Below are 24830 nucleotides of genomic sequence, written 5' to 3'. Positions count from 1 at the left end.
ACAAAATCCCGTTGCTACAAAGTCACGCATGCAGCTACGACAAACTTTAAAACCTTGTAACTCTCCAACTTTTTTAGACTATTAGTACTTGAATAACATATATTATTTTTACGATATCAAACTCTATATCTTAATATCAAACTATCCAAAATTCGCATAATACTTATCCGAATCTTTCCTTATAAATTAGAACGCAATATTAATTAATTGGACTATTCTCCGTCCGCCGACACTATTACTCATAAAGCAATTTCCTTAACATCAAAACTAGTCGCCGTGATATTGAATTGTTATCGCTGACATTACTGCAATTAAAATTAATTTGTCGATCAGACTTGTGTACACGTGCGCTTCTGACACGACGTGCATTCGCAATGCATGTATTTCTGCTGTATACGTGGTTACGTGCGGGTTGTACCAACCGATCGATCATCGTTTTGCAACGTGGGTATGCCACTTGCCATTCAACGTATACAAACTGCATGCCGCGTACAGATATGCAAGCCGCACGCAACTTGTATGCAGCCTGCGATTGCAAACTGTATAAATAATCGCGATCGTATCAATTTCGCCGAGGTATCGAGTGCGAATAAATCTGTTGAACGCTCAAAATGTTGTTCGCCAACGTTTGAACTGCTTGTTTCTGTTTGGACTATGTATTGCCATTGAAAACTGAAAAATCATATACGTATGTATGCAAGTGCGTAACGTAATGTGATCGATACTGATAAAGAAAGATATAAAAAGACAAAAAAAATTATAATATTCACATATAACGTCAACGCTCTGATTGTCGATGAACTGACAAGTCTGTTTCGTTGAGTTTCACGTGCCTCTTGGTATGCATACGTCATTATCTTTGCATATAAATTTAATCTCTAATTATACACGTCGCGCATCGCGTGATGCATTTGAGACTATAAATACATTATTTCCATAATAAAGGCATAACTGAGGAAAATGATTCCTCTGCACAAAATAGCGCATTAGAGTACATCTCATTTCCTAAGTTAATACTAAAATCTTCCGACTGATAATTGTTTCACTTTTCCTTTAATTTAACAAGAAATTATCTTTACACAAAAAATGTTCCATAAGTTAATACATGACGGAAGGAGTGTGAATTCTGAAATGTATGTAAGTAATGTATATAACGTACACCAAATCCAATTAATTACTCATATTAATTATATAAAATTTTTAATTTAATGTATAATAAGCTAATGATTTAGTATTTGTTAATATGCAAATTCTTAATTTTAATATATTAGTATATTAACTTATTGCTTCTTCATTTATCAATCTTGACTCGCAAGACAATGCAGATTTATTTAGTTGAAAAATTGGTACTTCTTTCTCAAAGGCACTATATATATTTTATAACGGATTAACTTTCCCTTAGACGTTTGTATCGCAATGATAGTTGCGATGTAAATGCTGCTTTATGAAAGAACGTATAGCGACAATCGAACCTACTTCTCTGTCTTATGCACTACATATCACGTGGCATAACTCTAAGGTCAGGGTTGTTGTATCAACTTGTCGATAATTGTGCAAGGATGACCACACGCGGTTATATACAGTGACTTGTAAAAACTCGTGCAAACTCGCGCATATGGACAACGATTTTCTTGTCAAACGTTTATTTTTGGCTCACTGCCCGACTAACATTTTCCACTATTTTTTTCACATTGATAATTGCCCATCGTAATTAACGGTATCGATTCTTATCCCTTTCCCCAACATGTCTGTCAAGTTAGCACGGTATTTTATTAATTTTCAAAAAAATAATGATTGTTCCAGTTGCACTTTCTTATGTTCTTTCAAAAATAACAAAATGTTCTGCATTTTTAATATCAAAAAATCAAAAATAGAGAAAAACCGTGCTATAACTTCACGTTAATTATCGGGTTGACACGTTTTCGTGGGGTTCGAATATTCTAACTTGTGTAAAAATTACTAATTGTTGGAATTTTGTTCTGAAACATCATATAATAATCAATCTAGGTTAAAAAAACGGGAACACTTGACAGATGTCGTAATTTTCGATGGCATCTGGTACTAGAGAAAGTTATGCCGTGCTGGAACGTGAAGTTAGTACGGCATTTCTTTATTTTTGATTTTTTGATATTAAAAATGCAGAACATTTTGTTATTTAAAAAAAAACAGTAAAATAATGAAAAGTGCTATCGGAACAATCATTATTTTTTGAAAATTATTAAAAGCCGTGCTAACTTCACAGACACTTCCCCAACTCAATAAATAACTTTTATATATTATCCCTCTCTCGCACTATACAACATAATAATTAACAATTTATTTTAAATATTTATAAAAAAGAAATAAAAATATTAATCTCTTTCTCTTTGGTATAACTTAAATAATGCTATTAATAAAAATTAAATCGTATATTAATATTATAAATTGCGCGCACGCGCACGAGAATGTATTTAAAATACATCATAATTTTTATGTCTTGCATTAATAAAAAAAATCTCATGCAAAATATAAATATCACATATTTTATTTCATATAAAATCTACACGCATTACGAACGTATGTTATGTATTACTGCAAAATATACAAAACAAATTCACTACTTTCTTTCATTTTGCACTTTATATTGGAGGAAAACTTTTATGAAATATTTATCTGCATTTTCACATTTTGTATGGAACAAGTAGTAAAACATTTTCATACTAATTTTAGTTCTAATTGAAGTCTTCATATAAAACATGCGATATTTATATTTGTTCTATAAAAAAAGTCGTATGAGGAATATATGAAGGAATTTACTAAAAAAATCTCAGTTTCTTTATTTCCTTGATTCTGCTGATTTGATTTCATCATGTCACGTTTAGGCCGCAATACGTGGGAAAAAATAATCACATTATCGAAAATAACATACCGTTTCTGGAATGTGGCAAGTATTTTGTAGCTAACTAAAATATAACAAAGTTAAGGGCTGATCGAAAGCTTCGCATGAGTATTATTAATACAATTTGCACATTAATCTTAACGTAATATAAAATCTCATATCACAAAAGAAGGATTCTTAAAATAGTGAAATACGAGATTTTAAAAAAGAAATTGTAAAAAATAGAAATACCAATAATAAACTACTTAAATATGTGACAAAAATTCAGATAAAGATGTATATATTCAGGAAATTATAACATATCTTAGTTTTATTTCTTCCTGACAATCACACGCTGGCTCGCGATCAACTCTTAATCGTAAAATCTCGATTGCATGACGAATGAATGACGTCGACACGGATCTCAACATAGAAAAATAAACAAATAAAGGATGTGCGACCGTATTTCCCCGTAAATCGATCATAACGGGGAAACTATACCAGACTGGCGTGCGTCACACAAATTGGGAAATAATCGGAAATGAAATCTATTCGATATCAAAAGATATCCATATGATATCCGATTAATCAATAACATCGCAATAAATTTCCTCACAACAAGACAATAATAACAATCCATATGGTCAATTTGAAGAAATAATAAAATTGAATTTTATAGAATTTTAATTAATAACAACTGCTTTCATTCTAGCAATATGTTAATATTTTATATTAAAAAAAATATCAAAACGATATTGTCATCGAAACTGTTAGTAGAATTGACAAAAAATTTTTAATTTGTTCTATGGAATAAGACAATAATCATCAGACAATTAAAGTCGTACGAAAGTGAAACATTGAAATTGAAACGTTTTGTTTGATTTTTAACGCAAGCCAGTCTTCGACGATTCAATGAAACGACTTGCGCTAATGGATGTTATTTATATGTACATCTCGCACCGGGCGAGCTCCTACATTGTTATCGGTCGCGTTATCGCTGTCGATAGGTAATTAATCGTAATAATTCGACGTTTTTTCGTTATCATCGAGTTCTCTTACCAACAAGGGAAGAGTTCGTTCATCTTATAGCTAGTTTTGGGCAGAAAATCTCACACATATTGATCAACCTTTTTGCCACCTCTGGAAGATTTTAATCTCGAAACTTCGTTCCTTTATTCATGGCAAATATCGCTACGTTAGTCAGGAAAAGTTTCGGAATTTTATATACAATTTTCCGCCACTTTCGGAATAAGCTAAATATCTCAGCAATGATTACGTCATTGCTGAGATATCGTTCATGGATCGCCAATTCACGACTTCCAGTTCTAATAGCGATTACTAGCGTCACGTAGACTGTAGATCGAAATGCGAAACTAAAATCCCTATTTTAGAATTTAAATATAAATCGTCTATACCAAAAAAATTATTGAACTGCAATGATTACATTAATAGTACCTCAAAGATCATAAGTTGATTGTTATATGATTTATCTCAGAATTAGAAACGAATCACACAAATAAATTTTTTATATTAAAGTCAATAAGAATACAATCGCAACAAATATGCAAATTTTCTAAACAGTTATCGAAATTTTTGTAAATTTTTATTTGATTATGAAATTGAAGATTCTAAGATTTCTAAGATCATTTTGCGCATAATTCACGAATTACGAGCAAAGTGATGCTTTTATTCACATTTTTATTCAAGTTTTAATTAATAATTAAATATAATCGATTTACAAAATAAAAGATGCTTCGCGTTTCGATCAAACTAAAATACGTTATGCCATATTCGCAAAAATAGGAATTATGATTTTTATGAATAATAAAATACCAGCTAGATTTGTCACAGCATATCGATTGGCTGCCCGTTCGTGAATCGACCACACCGGATCGAGTTTGCGGTTGAACTTTCGGTGCGGCGTACTCGCGTTAGGCGGAGTTCGGTAGATTTTAATGGAACAAGAATTATATAGATCGAGTTATGGGTTATTAATACAAGCGATTATCGACGAGAGCGGGGACGGGCGCGAGCTCGGGGCAGGGACTCGATGCGGTAATATATGTCAAGTTAATCTAAAAATGGAAGACATAGGACACGAGGCTGCGAAGAGACATACTCCGCGAGAGATGGGGGTTGAAGTTTCTCTGGAAGACGGGTCGATTCTATATCAGATCTGGATCCCCCTAGGATCTAAGCACAACGATATGCAACCCTTGTATTTTTTGTTCCTTTCTCGTTTAGTTCATGATTTCTTTGCGATTTAAGTGTATTCAATAATTATTAATTAATTGAACTTCATTATAATTATTAATAATTATTAATCATAAAGAACATAATTTAAAAAGATTAATTTAATGAATCTAAAATTTGTGTCTACTGTTACCTGAAAAAAGGCAAATTAATTATAATATGTAAAAAATACAAAGTTAATATATGTATAAGTATAACAGTTATAACTGTTGTAATCAAATATAAATTCAATAAAATGTCAATTAAAATTAAATAAGACATAATAATTATTGAATCCTTTTATTGAAAGTATAAAGTAAAGATTGTGCGTATCGCTGATTTGATTAAGAGAAAAAGAGCGATTTGCTCTTAAATTCTACATCAGCGGAAGATAAAGGCCTATGGATCGAGATCTTTTGTGGATCTATAATGTAAGAGAAAAAGAAGTGTGCTCCTAATTGAACTCCCATGAAATTTAAATGATTTTAACAGAAGATAATAATATTTTAAACAAAAAATAATATTTTTCAAGACAAAACAAGGACAAATAATACTAACAAGCCTAAAACGAAACACATCCTATATAAGCATATTTTAAACAATGTTGCTAATCTTTAAATACAATAATAATCATCCGTTTTAAGAGAGATGTAAATAAATTTTAAAAAGTTTAAAATTAAATGAATAAAACTAAATAATTTTAAACAATAAAAATAAATAATTTTAGATCAAATAATTCTTGAACTTAAATTAAGAAATTATAATTAATCTAATTGTTCTAATTTAAAATTACCGTCAATATTTTACAAGCGTAAAATATAATATGATGAGAATTTGAAATCTATTCGTAAATTAAGGCATTCGTAAATTACGGATTAACCAAAGATTAGTAGAATCAGAAAAGAAAAAGATAAAACAGCATTGAACAAAATCGTGAAAAATGAAAGCCAAGACATCAGAAGCATTTGTTAATGGGATTTCGACAATATTTCGTCCTCAATTTGTCGGTCGATTGGGCTGTTCATCACTTCTCATTTTCGTTAATACCAACCTCGATTACATGAAGATCGATTTGTATGTAGATTTCTATCGAGTTATCGACCGTCACTATCGGTATGCGCTGAACAATACGATTTTATTTCTGAAATTTATCTCGGCTTTTCATTTTTGATATCAGAGATTTATACTAGAAATGGACCGCTTATTTTTGAGCCGAGAAAATGACGATATACGTGTGTTATATGTATTGCATGTGTGTGTATCAGGATTGGGTAGTAGTAACTAGTTAATAAGTTATAAGTTAAAACATTGATAACTTCTAACTTAATTTAGTTAACTTTAAAAAAGAATTAATTTTTAACATAATTTACTTTAAAATTTTAATGTATCAACTTTTTTTAAGTTAAAATACTCTTTATCTCTTTAAAAATGCTAGGTTTATTTTTTGTAAAATATTAAACATTAGAGAATTAGTATAAAAAAAGCTCAATAATTATTTGATGGTCGTAGTGCCCAAAGATGAATGTGGATTGAATTTGCATTTAAAGAACACTATCATTGTGTAATGCAATCCTTATTTTACGCTTAATGAGCGATAAAGAATAAGAACTTTTTATTTATATAATTTACACATATAAAATATCTTATATAATTTATCTGATGATCTGTACTGTAATTGTTTTGTTATTTAAAATAATCTGATTTTAAGAAAAATTTGAATATTCTGATTTAATAGAAGTAATGTTTCTCAGAATTAATTATTTATTTAATTTGGATAAATTCAATCTTATCGGAACTTTAACTGTATCAGTTTATTGTTCGTTCCACTTTAAAAACTTAACAAAATTAATTTTATAAACCGTTAACTAACTTAATTTAGCTTTAAAAAATGTATTAACTTAATCAACCCTGATTTGTACCATATGTATGTTTTGTGCATGTGTGTGCAAAATAATTGGAGTGCTTATTTTTTTTAATCAATCAGAAATCCGGCCATTTACAGCATTTAGTCGAAATTAGCGATTTAGTATTAGTATAAACATCTGTGTTTGATACGAAAAAAGTGAAATCAATCAATTGCTCAAAAATTGAAAAATATTCATTCGAAATCCCATTTATATGCCACATAAATATCGAGAGGTATTTTAATAGTTTAATAATAAATATTCAATATAACCCACAACTCTCAATGATATAAGTATCACTCATTGATATAACGTATCATTGAAAATACGAGAATTAATCACATTTCATTCATAAATATTACCGATATGTAATTATTGTCACATAATCTTGCTATAACTATCAAACAGGAGGAAAAGTAAAGAAACTTTAACTTTAAAGTAATCGCATAATGACTTTCCGCAATCCTTAAAAAAATATTCCAAAGGAACGCATGCAACTGTAAGATTCTAGTATAAAGTATAAAAATGATCTAGCAAGACGACTTTATTTTCTTTGCACGGTATTCCGTAACTATCACTCAGAGTGATGAAATGAAAACAGACGATGTAGTGTAGAAAAAAGTCAAGGAAATAACAAAAGAAAACAGACCGTTTTATTCCATCTCACAAGATATTCGAAACGATCAAGTTTTAAACGAGCAAAGCTCAACGAGAATGAAAACAAAAATATACTCAAGAAAATTAAAATATAATCGGAAGACATAATTGTACTTTCGATGTAACCAATCCGATCGAGATAATTTCCTTGGAGGTATAAATTTCTCTATATTTAAATCACATTTAGCATGATAAGTAAAAAAAACTATGAAATAAATATTTTTAGATAATATATAAATTAAATCATTTATATAGTACACATGATATTATAAATTGTATTCCAAAATGATATAAAGCGTTAAATCAATCATGCGAAAGAATACATTAATGTTAAATTAATATTAAAATTAAGATCGAAAGATGATAAAATTACTGATGATTTAATTTATTTTTTGTTTCTAAATAATATTATGGAGCCCGCGCGACTGATGTAAATAATATATTAAGAAATGGCCGAACAATTACGAGGAGAGCAAATAGTTTAATGCATTATTCTATCCTTATAATTATGACATCGATTTAGAATTTGGTAAGGAGATAGCAATTACTATGAGTAGTCTTTTTAGATATAGGGATGCTCAGTTATCTACGTTAAAATACTAAAGTCACGATTAGTGTGTGGGACAAGATTCTACGATCAACGCGTACCTGAGCAGTCATACAAATTAATCAATAGTAATGTAACGGAACAGAACGCTCACATGTTTAACACCTCATTGGTCTGCCAATCTGAACATTATCAGCGATAAATCTCCGGAAATTAAGCAAGCGAAACATCGGCGATTCTATTAATTGCAGCGCTTCTATAACGATTAAAATGGCGATAAAATTATCTCGAGATTAGCACCTAATTCCTAAGAGTACCAGTTCAAAATTCGTACGGCGGCAGTGCTGGAGAGAGACAACACAAATCAAACTTATAAATCTTCTTCGACAATTGGAGTTTATCTCTAGAATTAACTTTCCCGACTTCAATTTATGATCTATAAGAGCAAATAAGATGAATTCGATTATATTCGATCTAACCTTCAACTTCTTTTATCTATACTATTTTTACATCTTTCAAATTTGAACTTTCATCATTTAAGAGAAATTTTGTTTTTCACACATATTATGATATCGTGTAATATATTATAAAAATAATACACAAAATTCTCATAAATTTAATGTTATTCGGATAAAAGATTAGCGCTCTTAAAAATATTTATACAATATACTCTTTAAAATAAATTATATTATACACAAATTAATCTTCGAAATAAGTTAATTATATAAAAAAATATATTCATCTAAATACGTGCATAATTTTTTGGTAATCATCATTTTATAATAGAATAAAATTCTTTAATAATCTCTTATTTAAAAAAATAAAATATGAATGTATCTTGATTTGGCAAATGATGACATAATTTAATAAAATTCTAAGTGAATGTATAAACCACGATTTTTTCACTTAACGCAACCGACGATCGTGGACTACCCGCAAGTTAATTGTAACTCAATTCACGTAGATAATTAACTATTCTTGCCTTCAACGATATATTATTTTGTCCTTGTCTTTATCTTGAGAATTGAAAGATTTGACCTGAATGAGATAACTCCATCAGTTTCATATTAATTCCTTTAGATCTACGATTTAATCTCCAGGAAAGTTAAGCGCGCTGAAGAATAAACGTTACAGAAAGAACAATTAATTAATACTCTCGTCACAGAAGAGAAACTGTACTTTGTACCAATGACAACGGAAACGAAGATAGAGTAGCTATGGTACTCTGCAAAGAAAGACAGAGTATAATATATAGCGCTGTCTTGTTCTCCATACGCGATACGCATTGCAGTTAGTCTTTGTCACCAGAAACCTTAGATAATCGTAAATTTTGACTTGAGAGCGACTAGAGCGACCCTGAGGGATCAGGAATTAGGAGAGGCAACTGGCTGCCGGCCGTTAAACTGTTCATTCAGTTAAAAACAGCTGCTTTCCATTAGTGGCGACGATTAAAAGCGTCGTATCCGAATTAAGCGCTCCTTGAGAAGCCGTTCATTTAATTAAGATTCCTTATTCGCAATGTGACTGCAATCCTAGTCAACCTTGTGCGAGTTGCATTCTTGTATCAATTTAATTCTCTCTGGCGTGAGAAGGTCGATTCGTTTTGCCACTAGTTAAAGAGCTTAGAAATAATACTTTCGTCGCGCGTGAAGCGATTAATTTCAACAAGACTGAAGTATACATTACGGATACCAAATTCGCAATATTATTTGTTGTTCCCATGAAGAAATGTGTTAGATTATCGACTTTTGAAAACTCGACAAAGATAGCCAACATCGGCAAAGAACAAGAATCCCAATCGACAGTCTAGAATTTGATGAGGTCGACCGGGTTGCACTGCGATGCAACGGTTTCATAACCGGCAATCGATTCCGAATGTGGATTCTCTCGCCAAATAATTAAGATCGCGTCGACAGTCCTTACCCCGACTCACACTCTCGTCTCGTTGTACGGGCTGGACGAGCTCGCGCCCTGGCGACGCTGCCGGTCGGCGTCGCCTGGCACGTTGAACACGACGTTCGGCACGGTCGCCGGGTCGACCGGGGCTGGCTGATAATGCGACCGACCGGGTTGCGATTGGTGAGAATGGGAGGAGGACGAGGGCGCGGTCTCGTTTATGGAGGTATTCGAGGCGAGTATACGTCGACCGCGTACCTGGTAACGTTGGGGGTAGCAGCGCCCGCAGCAGGACTGCAGCAGGCCGCCCCTGGAGGCAGTGCTGTGCGCGGGGGAGGTCAGGGGCGATGGCGAGCCCGGTCTCTTCGGAGCGCCGTTGTACGGCACCTCCATCTCCACGAATTCGCGGTCCTGGAAAAACAATAACAGACGAGGCTTTTAGGTGAGAAAGTTTCATCTGTTTCAGAGTATTGGAGATGTGAAACGCTGAAGAGAAGAGCCATGCTGTATAGGATCAATGACGTTAATGACGGTATTCATTGAGCTGTGAAAGGTTCAGATAACAAATGTAAAAAGTGAACTAGATGGAATAATAAAAAGACTGATTATGAGTTAAAGTTAAAAGACGAAACAGATATACGATAAATTAAAAAAAAATAGAAAAAAGGGAAAAGAGAAAGCAAAGAATGAAAACGATAAATTAAATATATATTTGTGTATGTATATATATGTGTGTCTAAGGACTGAAAAGAAGAGTACTAAAGTTTTTGATGTAGATGCTAAAAAAATCCATATGCCGTTGACAATGAGTAGAGCAACCAAGAATAACGAAAAGACTAATTGGATTGGGTAGAACGTAATAAGAAAAACTATGATGTGTAGAATCCTTCTGGTTCCATTCATCTTACGAGAAAAATAAGACAAGGAATTGCGAAGCTGAAAATACTACCAATTCTCAAGTGGGACATATTAACTAGGACATGTCGTATTACTGGAAAGCTTTACTTGAACCATGCAACATATATGAGACATGGAAAACACTTTCGTTAAAATATTTATTGCTGAAAAAAATGATGAAAAAGTAATATTATTTTGTCAATATCATATTTATCTATAATAGGAGAAATCAATATATTCTCGAGTGTGTTATAACGAAAACACATCTATACGTTTATCACATGGTTTTAACTAACTATATTAGAATTATTATATAATTAATTATAAATTTTTTTTTTTTAAATTGTTTATCGTAAAAGCAAAATGATGAATCGCCTAATTGCATGTAAAGTATTGCATCACAAATATATTAGCAGACTTTCAGCATAATCACATTTCGCATTTTCCTGACGATGTAATAAAAATTCCCTTTAATATAAAACTTCGCTGACGTATTTTTCATTAAATTTTAATTTCTAACAAATAATAATTTCTCGCTACAGCTAACTAATTAATTAATCCTCAATGCCGCGCCGAGACAGGACGCAGCAAAGCTGCATTTCTCAACGCGTTGTCGTCACTGACCCAAGTTTGGTCGACCATGTATTGCTTAATCTATGTACGAAGTTGCTGGTTAATCCAAATTAAACTGAAACGAGGAAGCAGTGTGCTGCCCTTTCTGCTGTTACTGTGTTGAACTATTTCACACTTGTATTTCGTCCGCGGTTCTATGAACTTCCGCTTGAATTACGTCGTATACATATATTTTGCATTAATTTGAGGTGGCATTAATTACAATGGCTAATGTTCTAATATAATACTGCTCATATATTATCACATGAATAAGCTTAACTCAAATACTGAAAGAAATAATAATACCTATTATTACCTCAACGTTTATCCATTAAGTAAATTGATTTATCGTAAATAATAATTAGTCTTTTATCAAAATCTCCCCAGCTAATCATTCACGAAAAGTTCAATTTGTATTATATTTTCAATGTGCCGTATATTCAAAATATATTCACAAAAAAAAATTCACAAAATTTTCAAATGTTAATGAAACTTTCAGAATATTATATGAATATTTCTTGTATACATCACGAAAATCACTCGATCACTCACAAGCAGTACGTCAACAGAGAACGGCGGCAGAGATACATTAACTCGTAAATATAAGAATTACTTGGAAAAGAATAAAAAGCGCAGCATTTCGTTTGTAAATTGAGCTCCAAAGTGAAAATAAAAAAATGTAGTTTTTATAATAAAGTTTAATTTAAAAATTAATTTAATGTGTTCTCTGAATCTAGAATTTCTAGAAAAATTTTAGTGTTGCCGAATATATATGGAACATTCTCCGAATATGTAACGATGTATGAATAGAATTTTTAACGATTATTTGAATGTTGCTCTTACATTCCATAAATATTTCAAGATATTCTAGGATACTTTTTGAATGTTATTTTGAGATATTTGGAACATTTTACAAATATTTCAGGAATATTTAGCGTTAGCTAGGCCATATAATTTATGTTAATCAAATATATTTCTATACTTTTTAATAGGATATTTCTTTATAATTTAATTTTTCGCATATTGTTTATCGAATGGTATTAAAATAATGCTACTTGGAAAAGTAATTTGCGCTTTTTGTGGAAAGAAAATGTGCATATAAAGATAAAACGCAACTTTATATAAAAAAAGAGTATTCTGTCCTGAATTTCTAAAATCTTATATTTCAATATTTTTCGCTCTGATTCCTTTTTTCCCTTTTATTACTTCATTCTATATTTTTTCATTTTAAATGTTTATTTTACACAATCTATTATTATTGTTTTATTAGAAAATTGAAATTAATAAAAAAGTTTGGATATAGATACGAAAAAGTATATGCGTAAAAATATGTACGTGGAATTTTGTGATCTGCATAAAAAGATGTCTTGAAGAAATCCTGCGAGAATTCGGAAACGAGAGGTTATCGAGCGATCTCAATGTCGCTTGAATGAACGTCGCGTTCTTGGATGCTGCAAGAAGGGATATTGCTCGTGAACAGAATGGAGCAGTGAGCCTTGATCTCTTTTGCGATAAATGCGCTCGAAGAACTCAACGAGGTCCGCGTGAACTGGCAAAAGCTTTTGCCATGCGATAGATGACGATCGCGGTCGCGATAACTGTTCCCTCAACGTTTGCATAATTAGTAGATTCTACGCTACTATATATACCGTGTAATCATTATAAGATCGTTTCGCGAGATTAGTAAAACGATGTTATAATAGCGTTGACAGGATACACTTATATATATTATATATAACATTTATGTACAAAACTGATGAGAGATAAAAAGCGTAACACCGATGCTCTGGTATATTAATATACATTGACAACATAAAAGAAGATGGAATATTAATTAAATGACCAAAAATTCTATATGCTGTAGTAATAAGTAGCTAACTGAATAATAAGCAAACTGTACAGCATTAATATAATAAAAAAAAGAGAGAAATGCAGGCAACTTTTATGGGCTTATCATGTCGACATAAACTGTGTGCCACAGTTACAAAAAGAAAGTATCGCATCATAGATGCTTTATCAGCTTTTCAAAGAATTCCCTAAGGAGTCATGCATGACTTTCAAAGCTACAGATGGCTCGCATTTGAGCGGACTCGATCTTGGAAAACTACAGGATTACTCGCAAGAGACTGTCCGTATTTCAACATAGACCTTTCAGAGATACGCAATTTGTCCTCGTAAAGCCATCATCGTTTGAACCAACGTATTCTAATCCCTCGGAAGAGTTCCATAATTTATACAAGAAACAACGTAGGATTATCGTTTATAATTTGTGCTGCAAAATTTACTCGAACAGTTTTACAATACGAATTATTCAAATTTAAACTATCTAAAAATGAGAGAGACTAAAGGTCAACAGAATGAGATGTATAGTATTAAAATGTATATATACGTATATCTAAATTATACCACTAAAGCGAAATATTTCGACTTGATTAATTCTAAGTTTGCTTCAGCTAAATACAAAAATATAATATATCAATATCTAATGAATATAATATATCAATATTTAATAAGATCATGTTTAAATAGCTCGAAAAACATGTAAAGAGGAAGTACAATTTTCCTTTCATCACATTCAGAGATTATTTTATTTCTACATTTTTTATGAATTTTTCTTCATGAAAACCGAAAATTCTCATAATAATGACGTCAAACTTAAGAAAAAAAAAATTAGTACATTATGAAATAAAGTTAATAAAACCCTTATTCATATTGTGTTATAAAATCGCTGTCATTTATGCTTCAATCATTTAAAAGCTAATTCAGAGTTGAGTCATCAACAACATTCTCCCTTGAATCTAATATCATTATTATGATAATTTTCGGTTTCTCTATGAAGAAAAATATATAAGAAAATATAGAAATATAAATCAATCCTCAAACGGTCATGAAAAAGTTATTCTTTCTCTGTTGTCCTCCATTCTCAAAGTATGAGTGGATTAAACAAATTTATAACATAATATTGTGTTGGTAGTTTGAAATATCGTGTGAGATTTGTAAAATAGAGTTCATTATTTATTTGTTATTTTTCCGACGTACGAGAATTAATTGAGTCCGATGTTTAAAATAGTGAGATCTATTGTATGCAGATTGTCATCAATTTTTAACCCATGGAAATTGGCTAAATATAACAATAAGTCAGAGATGGAAAAAGCTACAGGATACAATTCATATGATACGATATCTTTTCTACTCAACATCTTTCAATAAAAAGATCTAAACTACATATTTAAATTATTTAAACTATTTATATTTTCGTAAAAAAAATCCGAAATAAAATGTTCTATAAATTAATAAGAATTGATTTACAAAATAAAAATTAAGAAAAACATATTGAAATTCTTTGACGTTAATCAAGAAAAGTAAATTATTCCCCCAAAAAGTTTAAAGAATTGAAAAACTATAAACAACAAAGGTAGACATTTTTGACATCCAAGATACTTTCCTAAATAATATTAATAAATAAACATTTATAATTGCGATTTTCCCCAAAACAAAGCAAAAACGAGCATCTCTAAGGAACATTATTCTTAGTTTATCGATTCCTTACGTACTCCCGAAATTTTGACATTTAAATTCGGGACACTCTGTAAATTTAACTAATATATGGCAAGTATTTAATTTCATTTTAGAATCAAATGTTATGCACTAAAACAAATTCTAAAATAACCATACCAATAAATATACGTAAAATAAATTCTTCCTTGTTATATGATTTCTGTAAACTCAAGAGAGTCAAGATTTTAAATAGCTTCTATTACTCTCCGTCCGATATATTTTGTAAGTTATTTATCCAAAGCCGGTCTGTATTTCATTGGCAAAGATCTTTCCTGCTGTCTACATAAAGGCCAGATTAGACTATCCTTATCGCGTCTCGCCGTTCCGAGGGGTAACCAAGCATAGGGGTAAAACGAAAAGCTTTCATAAAAGCGAGATCTGTCCAATAAAAGACGTCATCTCCCCTGTTATTTTCACAAGTGAGATGTTGTAGTACGCTCCTGTGCACATATCGCATTGTATGCGCGGATATCACGCGAAAGGGAGCGCCGTTAATGACGGTATCACAGAAAGATGGATGAGTCGGATGTGCCAGTGCGATGTGCCGATCGATTCTTCGAAATTTTTACCAATCCCTGTTACTGATGGACGAACAATTAACGTGAAATATGAATCTCGAGATTCAGATTTTCAAGCGACGTGCACACACCTTTCTGCGTGTCATTTTACTTTTAACTTTCATCCATTTTTCTACGTAATCTGATTTTAAGAATCCTCATTCAGTACTGCAGCCATGTTAAATTATAACGTCAAAAGCAAAAATCGTACAAATTCTCATCAAATAGCAAACGCATGAAATATAACACGTTGCAACCATTTGCGTTAGTAAAATTAAATTGCGCGAAATATATCAAAGATATTTTAGATATCATTTTAAAAATAATCGTATAATTTAATCTCTATATTTATTCCGCGTTTGAAATAACTTAAGTTCAGTACTGGATCATTTTTGCATTATTATAAGTATTACGATATGAGACACATGTTTTACAGTGTTATAAGATATGACTGTTATTACTTACTACACTGACAAATTGAATCTACTGACAATAATTTCATTAATATTAACACTAAAAAATAAAGTCATAACACAATAAAGGCATATAACAGAGTTCGTGCAAATTACTCCCACTTCTTCTATTTTTTCTCACTTCTGCTGCATAAATCCTCACGCGACATAATACCGTGATAAAAGATACATATGCATCTCCGACACGATACTTAACCTATGATTGGCGTTCGTAAATCTGTAACCGCTGTGCCTCATAAATAACTCAACACAACACCATGATCTGTCATACTTTGCGATTTTACAATCATAGCGGCATTTTGACTATGCAATTCTTTGTTTCGTGAAAGAGCAGATCAGCACGTAGCTTTCAACGTAGCAGATTGCTCGGAAAATTGGAGATTCTTGAATCTTCTCTACACTCGCATCGAATTGGCAATTGCAAAAGGATATTATTGCGTAGACATACGACTCCAGAGTTAATTTTACATGTTATTAATATAATTCCATCGTGCAAATTTAACGCGCCGAATTTATCATCTAATTTCTTCCAAACTAATCATTGAATCTTTTTTATTAGCTTTCTCCTTGTAAATTAAAATTTTTGCAATCTAATAAAACACAAACAGCTTAATTTATATTATTGTAACGCAACACAAAGAGCTTAATTTATATTATTGTATTCATTTACACCGGGCTTAAATTTATCGCGTAATGCATACTTATGGCCGTGTATTTCTTTGTCGTGCGCGAGATTTAGCTGCTTTTAGAGTATTGGAGCGTCACTGAATACCATAAGAGAAGGTAACGATTGCTTTTATATCCGTTCACATAAAAGGTATCGTTCCTCGCAATATTTCTTCGAAATACGGATATAATACCGTAGATGACTGTACTTTTTTTCAAAAAAGGTTATTTGCTTTAATGTATTTCTCGCACGTATGTGCATAAAATCACTTGCCACCATAAAGTTTTGTAAAACAATATGATTGCTGTATCGTAACATGAATCGCCGTAAAAGGGACCATTGGGACCGGCATTTAGTATGGTACGTGGATATCGAATCAAATAACGGGTTTACTCTTGCATTACATTGGAAATATTTATGTATATTGCGCGCATGTATTGAATCGTAACTTCCGGTTTCGGTTCATTGATAATGTGAAACGTTGTATTGCCTTGCCTCTATTTGTGCGACAGTTACGAGAAATTAATTGAAACATACAAAAGTTATGATAGTATAATTCTTAGTGATTGAAATTTTTGATGGCATAGCATACAAAAAAGTATTCAAATTTATATATACACATATATATTTATATTCTCAGGCTTTCATTCTATTTTTTTATACTTGATATAAATGTCCAATGTAAATCATTATCACAAATAAATATGACAAATTCAATATTCATGATAATTGTTACACAAAAGCACATAAATATACGTAATAAATCGGTTGACGTGTGAATTAAAATAATTCACAAAGTAAAACATTTGTGACACGCGATGATACAATTGGATATTAATCGACATAATATTTTACAGCATTCCGCATCAAGGTACAGAATTGCAATCGAGAATAAACACGCTGCCAGAAGTACAGCGGCGGAATTGCGGGCATACATTGTCTAAATACCACGGTGACTGCGGAATCGACGGAATGACCGCTGCACATACGTCGATGTCGGCCGCAACCCGGTGTAACTACATATCAGACATTGACCGTTTGACGAACTAGACCAATTGTCGGATTCATCAAGATAATCAAAAGGGACACGTTCGGATATACCACACGTTAACTATAGATTCTATTCTAACATTTCTCAACGAGAACGCTAGGATTTTTGAAGAGGTAAACTCTGGAATTATAAGATGGAATAAATAAATAGGAAGGAATAAATTCTACATAACTTTGATGTTTTATAAAAAAGAAATAACACAAATTTCAGAAATTCATCAAAACGTAATCAATAAATGTTTTTATTAGTATTATCCTAATATTAATGATATTTGCGCAACATATAAATGTTGAATGAATCGTTATACAATATTACGAATCTTAATTCAATATAGCAAGTTCTTTAAGATTACGTATCGACCCGAAAGAATTCCGTCACGACTACGATAGTCAAACATTTTATTTGCTCCATTCTACAAGTTCCACTCTCATAAACTACTCAACCTTCCACCTTTTCCGGAGGAATTGTTTCCAGCTGGCCGATATTAAATTCAGGAGGGTTCATGTGCGTCACCATTTTCGGCGGTAATGCATACGTAACTGCGAACCCACCACATTATGTCTGCTTCCCTTTTCGGGGTTGGTTTCGAACAGACATTTGTTGGACGAGCGGTGTGCTATTCTGCGGAATACGAGACAAAATTCTAAAGATTTAATGAGAACACGAGTGATTTTTTCGATCTAAACCGAAAACATTTTGCCGCAGCAATTTTCCAAAACGTCAACTACTAATTGAACCATATATCTTTTCAGTTGAAATAACATGTGACATTTTGCAAAATTTTACAAACTGTGAGAGAGAACCTCCAACCTCACTCTCTCTTTACCATTTTTTTCATAAACCAATTTATTCACAAATTTGATAAAATATTTAATAAATTTTAATTATATATTTTTTAAAATTGTACACAGAATTTTGATAACATCTCTTTAAATTCCGATAGACACAATATTATTTTATAACAATTCTCCAAACATGTTGAATATTAATTGAACGAATTTTTATAATTATATTTCATAAAAATCCACAATTTATACTCAGTTATTATTTGCTAGAATTAATTCATCTAACAATATACACAGATACATTTCGCTTTATCCATTATTGCCCCTTTTGCAATCCCTCGAGTAAGAAATATTTTTTTTATCGATTTTATATTTCACTCAGAATAATTAACGCACTTCCTCGCACAAATGTCAATATTAATTCCGTCCATTTACATGATATTCCCAAGAGCTCCTGCTATTTATTTAATGCTATCATCCAATTTCGATTAAACAGTTACGATTTTAGAGCGTGCTCGTTTCAGCCTCAGATTATTGTTATATGGTCCCTGAGACCAGATTTTCCTACTCTCCAAGAAGCTAAAGAACCAACGTGCTACCTAAGAGAGAACCGTCTACAAACCATCTAATTATTAAAATTATATATGATGATATATTAACTATATTCAAAAAGAAAGTCAAAGAAGATTTTCCTTTTCTCCTTGATATTTTCACAAAGTCGCAAAAGTAAAAATAATCCACTCCCACTATATATGTACACATTTCTGAATTTTTTTCAACTCCTTCAAATTTTGCAAAATGTGCTCCTTTTTAATTTGTCAAAATACTGCCCTTTGAATTTTTCTGACATCGCTAATAGGTATCTTACATCTCATAATAATTTATAGAATTGTGTCATTCAAAGTGAATAAATCGAGGAGTAAATTGATCGACACTGTCAAATACCTCTTCAACGTCGTAACGAACTATAATTAGTCATAATAATGACGCTTTACATGCTACGTCTATGATCTGATTGTGCCTATAACCACGACCTGGAAGAAATCAATACGCCGACCCGAAGACGTCGACGATTGGCCGTATTCGACGAAGACGAAGCGAAACGTCTGCAAAGGTAAGACCAAGATGAAATAAAATGAGAATAATACGAATATGAAAAAAATTGAAGCAATCTTCAATGATATCTTAAGACCTATCAAGTAAGTTCACTAATCAATAATATTCCAAAAGCAACAAAACTAGCGAAGCACTTTCGATGCTACTAAACGCAAATCTACTTTTTTATTTTAATGTTAAATAACAAAATATGTTACTTTTGTAGAAAAACCTTTCTTCTTGATTATTAGGTTTATATTTATATTTCATTAAAGCAATGACGATATCAGAATGTCTCTCGTTAATCTATATAATAGAATAAAATCTATATAAATCGAATGAAAAAACAATTTAATTAATAGAATTCGTAAGATTATGCGAAAGTATCCAGCGCAATCGCAAATAGACAGCAAAGCGGAAATCATTGATTTCTCGCTGTAGCTATTTGACGTTCGCAAAGAAAATTAACAATCCGCAAATTGTCAGTTGAAATATTAACTGTACAATCCATTTTATCACTCCTACCGCAATACATTCTTCATGTACAACAATGCAAATTCGCATGAACAGTACAAGGATTCCGTCGGAATATCCGAAGAAATGTTACACTCTACCCCCGTTAGATTCCCGAAATATCTTCGTTTGTACGAACGCTAGCGGCACGATGACGTAAAGCGGCGCATCTAGTATGCATTTCGAGAAAGCACGTAGTTATGGCACACACATTTCTGTATGAATCTAGGTGAGAATATTCAATTCTGAGCGAACATTTTTATATTTAGCTTAAAATCTATTAAAAATCTTTTTCTTCCTCTTGTTTCGTCTTCTCTTCTTTCCCACCGATAAAAAATATCTTATAAGAATAATTTCGAATTATTCAGATAGCTTGATGTCAATAATAAAAGGAATTTTTTTCCATGAATTTGATGTAAGTATACAATTTTATCAAATAACTTTAATGTTTCTTATGCCGTTTCTTTCCGCATAAATACATTACACATTATAGAAAATACATAATGTAAGAATAATGGTGTTTTAGTCTTTGGTAAGTCAATCTAAATTCAATTGAAATTAATTTTGGCAAAAATTAAAGTATATACTTTATCATTTGTGTTACAATGTTTTATAGGCCTTCTACAATAAGCCATTAGTCATAAATTAGAAGTCAGAAGTTAAAAATTAACGATAGTGATTGGTCAATTTTTAACTTCTAACTTCTGATTTATAACTAATATAGCTTATTGTAGAAGGCCCATCACTCTTCAACTTTAAATATTCTCGCAATTAAACTTCAAGTCTATTTTTCATTAAAATAAGAGCTACCTTCTAAATTACATAATACGGTAATATATAATTATATAACACCTCTGAAGTTTACGTCGCAGATACTCTATAAGTTTGAACATAAAATAAAATAAATTTTAGAATAAGAGTTAAGTCTCCAATTAAATCAAAGCTCGTTACAAAGCTGCAATATATTAACATTATCGACATTACGTCAATGCTGCCAAGTTTTACATTTTTATCTCTCTTTCTCAAAATATATTTTCTAAAATACCATATGTTCCATAAAAAAATATCATGTAATGTATTGTTAAAGGAAAACGTCAAACTCTTTTTTATTTCGAATTTTAAGAAGAGTTGCTCTGAAAAATTCATAAGTAACATTGTAATCTAACGTTTTTCAAGTTTCAATAAGAGCTGCAATTTTTAAAGACAACTCTAAGAAGTTCTTATTTTAAGTTAAAACTCATTAAAATATTGCCGATATAAACTTTAGGAATATAAATAAATAATAAATTACTATATGTTACGCTTCTTTTACATACATAATAGATTTTTATATAATATAGTATTAGTATTATACATGGAAAGAACGATTTTGCTGAATTGTCTAACAATTTAACTATACAGAGGAAAAAATTTCGCTGGAAAAATAAAAATCAAAATAATTATGTAAGTTTAAGCATAATGTACAATGCTATAAAAAATAATTTTATTATTCTAATAACCAACTTTTACATAATTATTTGATGGTTTACAGATTTATTTTCAAATCTGTATCTAGCTTAATTTTAAGTATTTTAGCAAAATTTTCCGTGTAATATAATATTATGTATGTACAACGTCAATTTACATCGTAAAATAATAAAGACGCAAGCCTGATTTATCATTCTTTGGAAACAAATATTGGAAACAAATATTCAATTTACATATGCCGTACTCCGTGTCCAATTCTAAAATTCCTGCTTGAGTTTCACATGACGCTCGGTCAGCGGTTTCTACCACGTCGTTCTGTGATCAGCAGGAAACCTTCGTTTTCCCGAGAAAACATCACCGAGTCGAATATCATGCGAGCATTGTACTCTCGGGAGAAATTCAACACGATTTGCGCGAAACCCGGGGCTCGAGGTCAAAGATTCGTCAGCTTCATGAACAATGTGAGCAGTGAATCGATTGGAAACTCGATCTCGAAGCACCACGACATCATCGTTTATAACATAGGACGCATCCATCATCAGGCAACACTATCATCGTAACATTAGAAATGTCAAAATGTTAATGATGGAATTAATTATACATACATAACAACGATCTATCTGTCAAAATTAGGTGCAAATGTAAATATTCTAGCATATGTACAGCTAAATATTTGTAATTGCTCTCAAATGTCGATTTCAATTCTTGAATTTGAAAATTATGAGGGCCAAGTTATTTGACTAATCATATCATAGAAGAAATATTAATTGTTTTACCTATATAGATACACACACACACACACACACACACACACAGTTATAATCTTTCTCTGATAAAAATCGAATACAATTTTATTTATTTAAATGTATTTAAAAAGTGCGAACGGAAAAATTCAAATTTTTTGAGAATCACTCTACTAATATTGTAGAATAATAAAAATATGTCCTTATAAAGTATGTATTTTTCTTTTTTTCTTTATATTTCTGTTCTTTTTTGCAAGCAACTAAATTTAGTATCACAATTTTTGAACTATATGATTGTAGCAAATGAGCAATATATTATACATATATTTAAAAGAACTGAATAAATAATAAAATTAATTGATTGGTTTAATCATTTATATATTACACCAAAAATTATGAAGAATAAATAAAAAAATGCAGTATTATTAATATGAATAATTTAAGCATTTAAGCAAATAAAGTTGTTTTTGCTGCATTGGCAATTCTAAAGTTCTGTCAAAGCACCATATGTAAATTTTCACTATTAAAATAATTAACTAGTAGTTAACCATGTAACGTAGTAAGAGGCTGAAAGGTCACTCCAAATTCAGACTAAATTATTGTTTGTGTAAAATGTAAATTCACTAATAATGCTGCACAGGTGAATATGATCGCACGTAACCGAATTTGTTTCTCTACCTAATCTACAAAATACCTTACAGAGAGAATTCCCAAAGGAATTAACAAAAGCAGCATAAGGGCAAGCATGTGTTGCATACCACCTGCTTACATGCATAGTACTTAGCTTATACACAGGGTAAATATACAAGGTAGCAGAATTACCCTACTGACACGTTAGGTTATAAAAGATGAACAATTAAACATTGTATATACTACTATATACTACTGCGTTTCTCTCTTTTTGTTAGTTCTGCTTTCTTAATTATTTTACAAAAGTATTTTCCAAAACTTTAAAGAAAAAATAAAAATAAAAGACAATATACTCGAAAATTATAAGTGTGGATTTAAAGTGAACGTTAAATATAATTCTCACAATGTTAATATTGATATAAACACCATCATGGATTTAACATCATGGATTTTTAATCTACGTTGATGTTTACATCAACACTAATATGGTAAGAATTATATAAACACCGTATAATGTTAAATCCATACCCATATTTTTTAGAGAAATAAATCGAAAATTTAATAATAACCCTCATTCGTTGTCATCGACATTTTCTTAGAAACATAATTGCCATTATCGTTTTCACAAACAAGATTCATAAATGTAAAGTTAATGTAAAAATTCAAAATATAATATATGCAACTGGAATAAAAATAAAAATTGATAGAAATCACAGTAAATAATATCTACAATTTCTTCGAATAAAAGTAGAATTGGATAGAAAGAATTTGTGGTAGCTTAAGAGCTGCCTGGTGGTCTAGTATATCTTTGTATCTCTTGGAAAGTTTTAATACTTTTTCGTTCTGCAGGATTGTCTTTAGTTCTGCATCGTCCTCTTGAGAGGTTTGGCTAGCTCTTCGAAAATTTATTACATGGATTGCTTTAGTTCGAGAGAGAGTACCTGTTACAATATTATCCCTTCCGAATATATGTCAAATGTCAATTATGAACTGATCGATATACTCTAAATAGCGAATCTGTCGAAAAGAGCCAAGAAGTGGATTTTGATTGAAAGTGTATATGGTTGGTTTTTATGATTCGTATCGATATATAAACTGTGAAATATCGTCCTTCTATCATGTACCTTTACTGTTTAACTGCTGAGTAAATCGCCAATAGTTCTCGGTCGTACATCTATATTTAGTCTAAGCTCGGCTAAGCTTCTTTTTTCAGAAATACGAGCTATAGGTATCCCTTTTGTGACCGTTGTTGCACTACTATTTCTACGGTGGTCTCTGAAGCATCAATTGTATGGGTGAATTCTGCTTCTGAATCTGGGTGCCAGTAAAATAGCTCTTAAAAGATTTTTTACAATTGCTGAATACTTGCTCCAATTTTGATGTCTACGCTGATATCTTCCCTTTCGTTTTTCAACCTCCCAGCGCGTCGTTTAGCTTTACTTAGTCTACCAGCACTCCTGGGATGAAACGTTTATATAAGTTAAATGTCTCCAGTAATTGCTATTTAACGGTTCTTTTCCTATCAGAAATTATACGCTTCCTACTAAAACAAAACGAGAGAAATTTTAATCGAGAAATTTTGTTCATTTAGTTTAAAATAAGATAATTTAATATCGGTGTATAAATTTATTATGCGGAGTTTATATAATTTCACTGTTAATATCAACACTAACATGATACAGATTTAAT

At 31.2% G+C, this 24830-nt stretch overlaps 1 protein-coding gene across 7 annotated transcripts in view; it reads right to left on the bottom strand.

The window, feature by feature from the left end:
- The window catches only part of Shal (potassium voltage-gated channel protein Shal), a 116342-nt gene that overhangs the window by 37492 nt on the left and 54020 nt on the right, over positions 1 to 24830 (bottom strand). For 6 of the 7 annotated variants that reach the window (XM_018506947.1, XM_018506948.1, XM_018506950.1 and 3 more), the window contains exon 4: positions 10352 to 10504. In XM_018506947.1, the coding sequence (XP_018362449.1) occupies positions 10352 to 10504 (153 nt within the window). Of the gene's footprint in view, positions 1 to 10351; positions 10505 to 24559; positions 24599 to 24830 lie in introns of those variants that run through there. The other variant, XM_018506949.1, reaches the window with a different exon arrangement.

The sequence above is a fragment of the Trachymyrmex cornetzi genome, unplaced genomic scaffold (assembly GCF_001594075.2).
Source record: "Trachymyrmex cornetzi isolate Tcor2-1 unplaced genomic scaffold, Tcor1.1 scaffold23, whole genome shotgun sequence".
Taxonomy (NCBI): domain Eukaryota; kingdom Metazoa; phylum Arthropoda; class Insecta; order Hymenoptera; family Formicidae; genus Trachymyrmex; species Trachymyrmex cornetzi.
The sequence above is the reverse complement of the archived record's forward strand: the minus strand, read 5'-3'. Positions and strand labels throughout refer to the sequence as shown.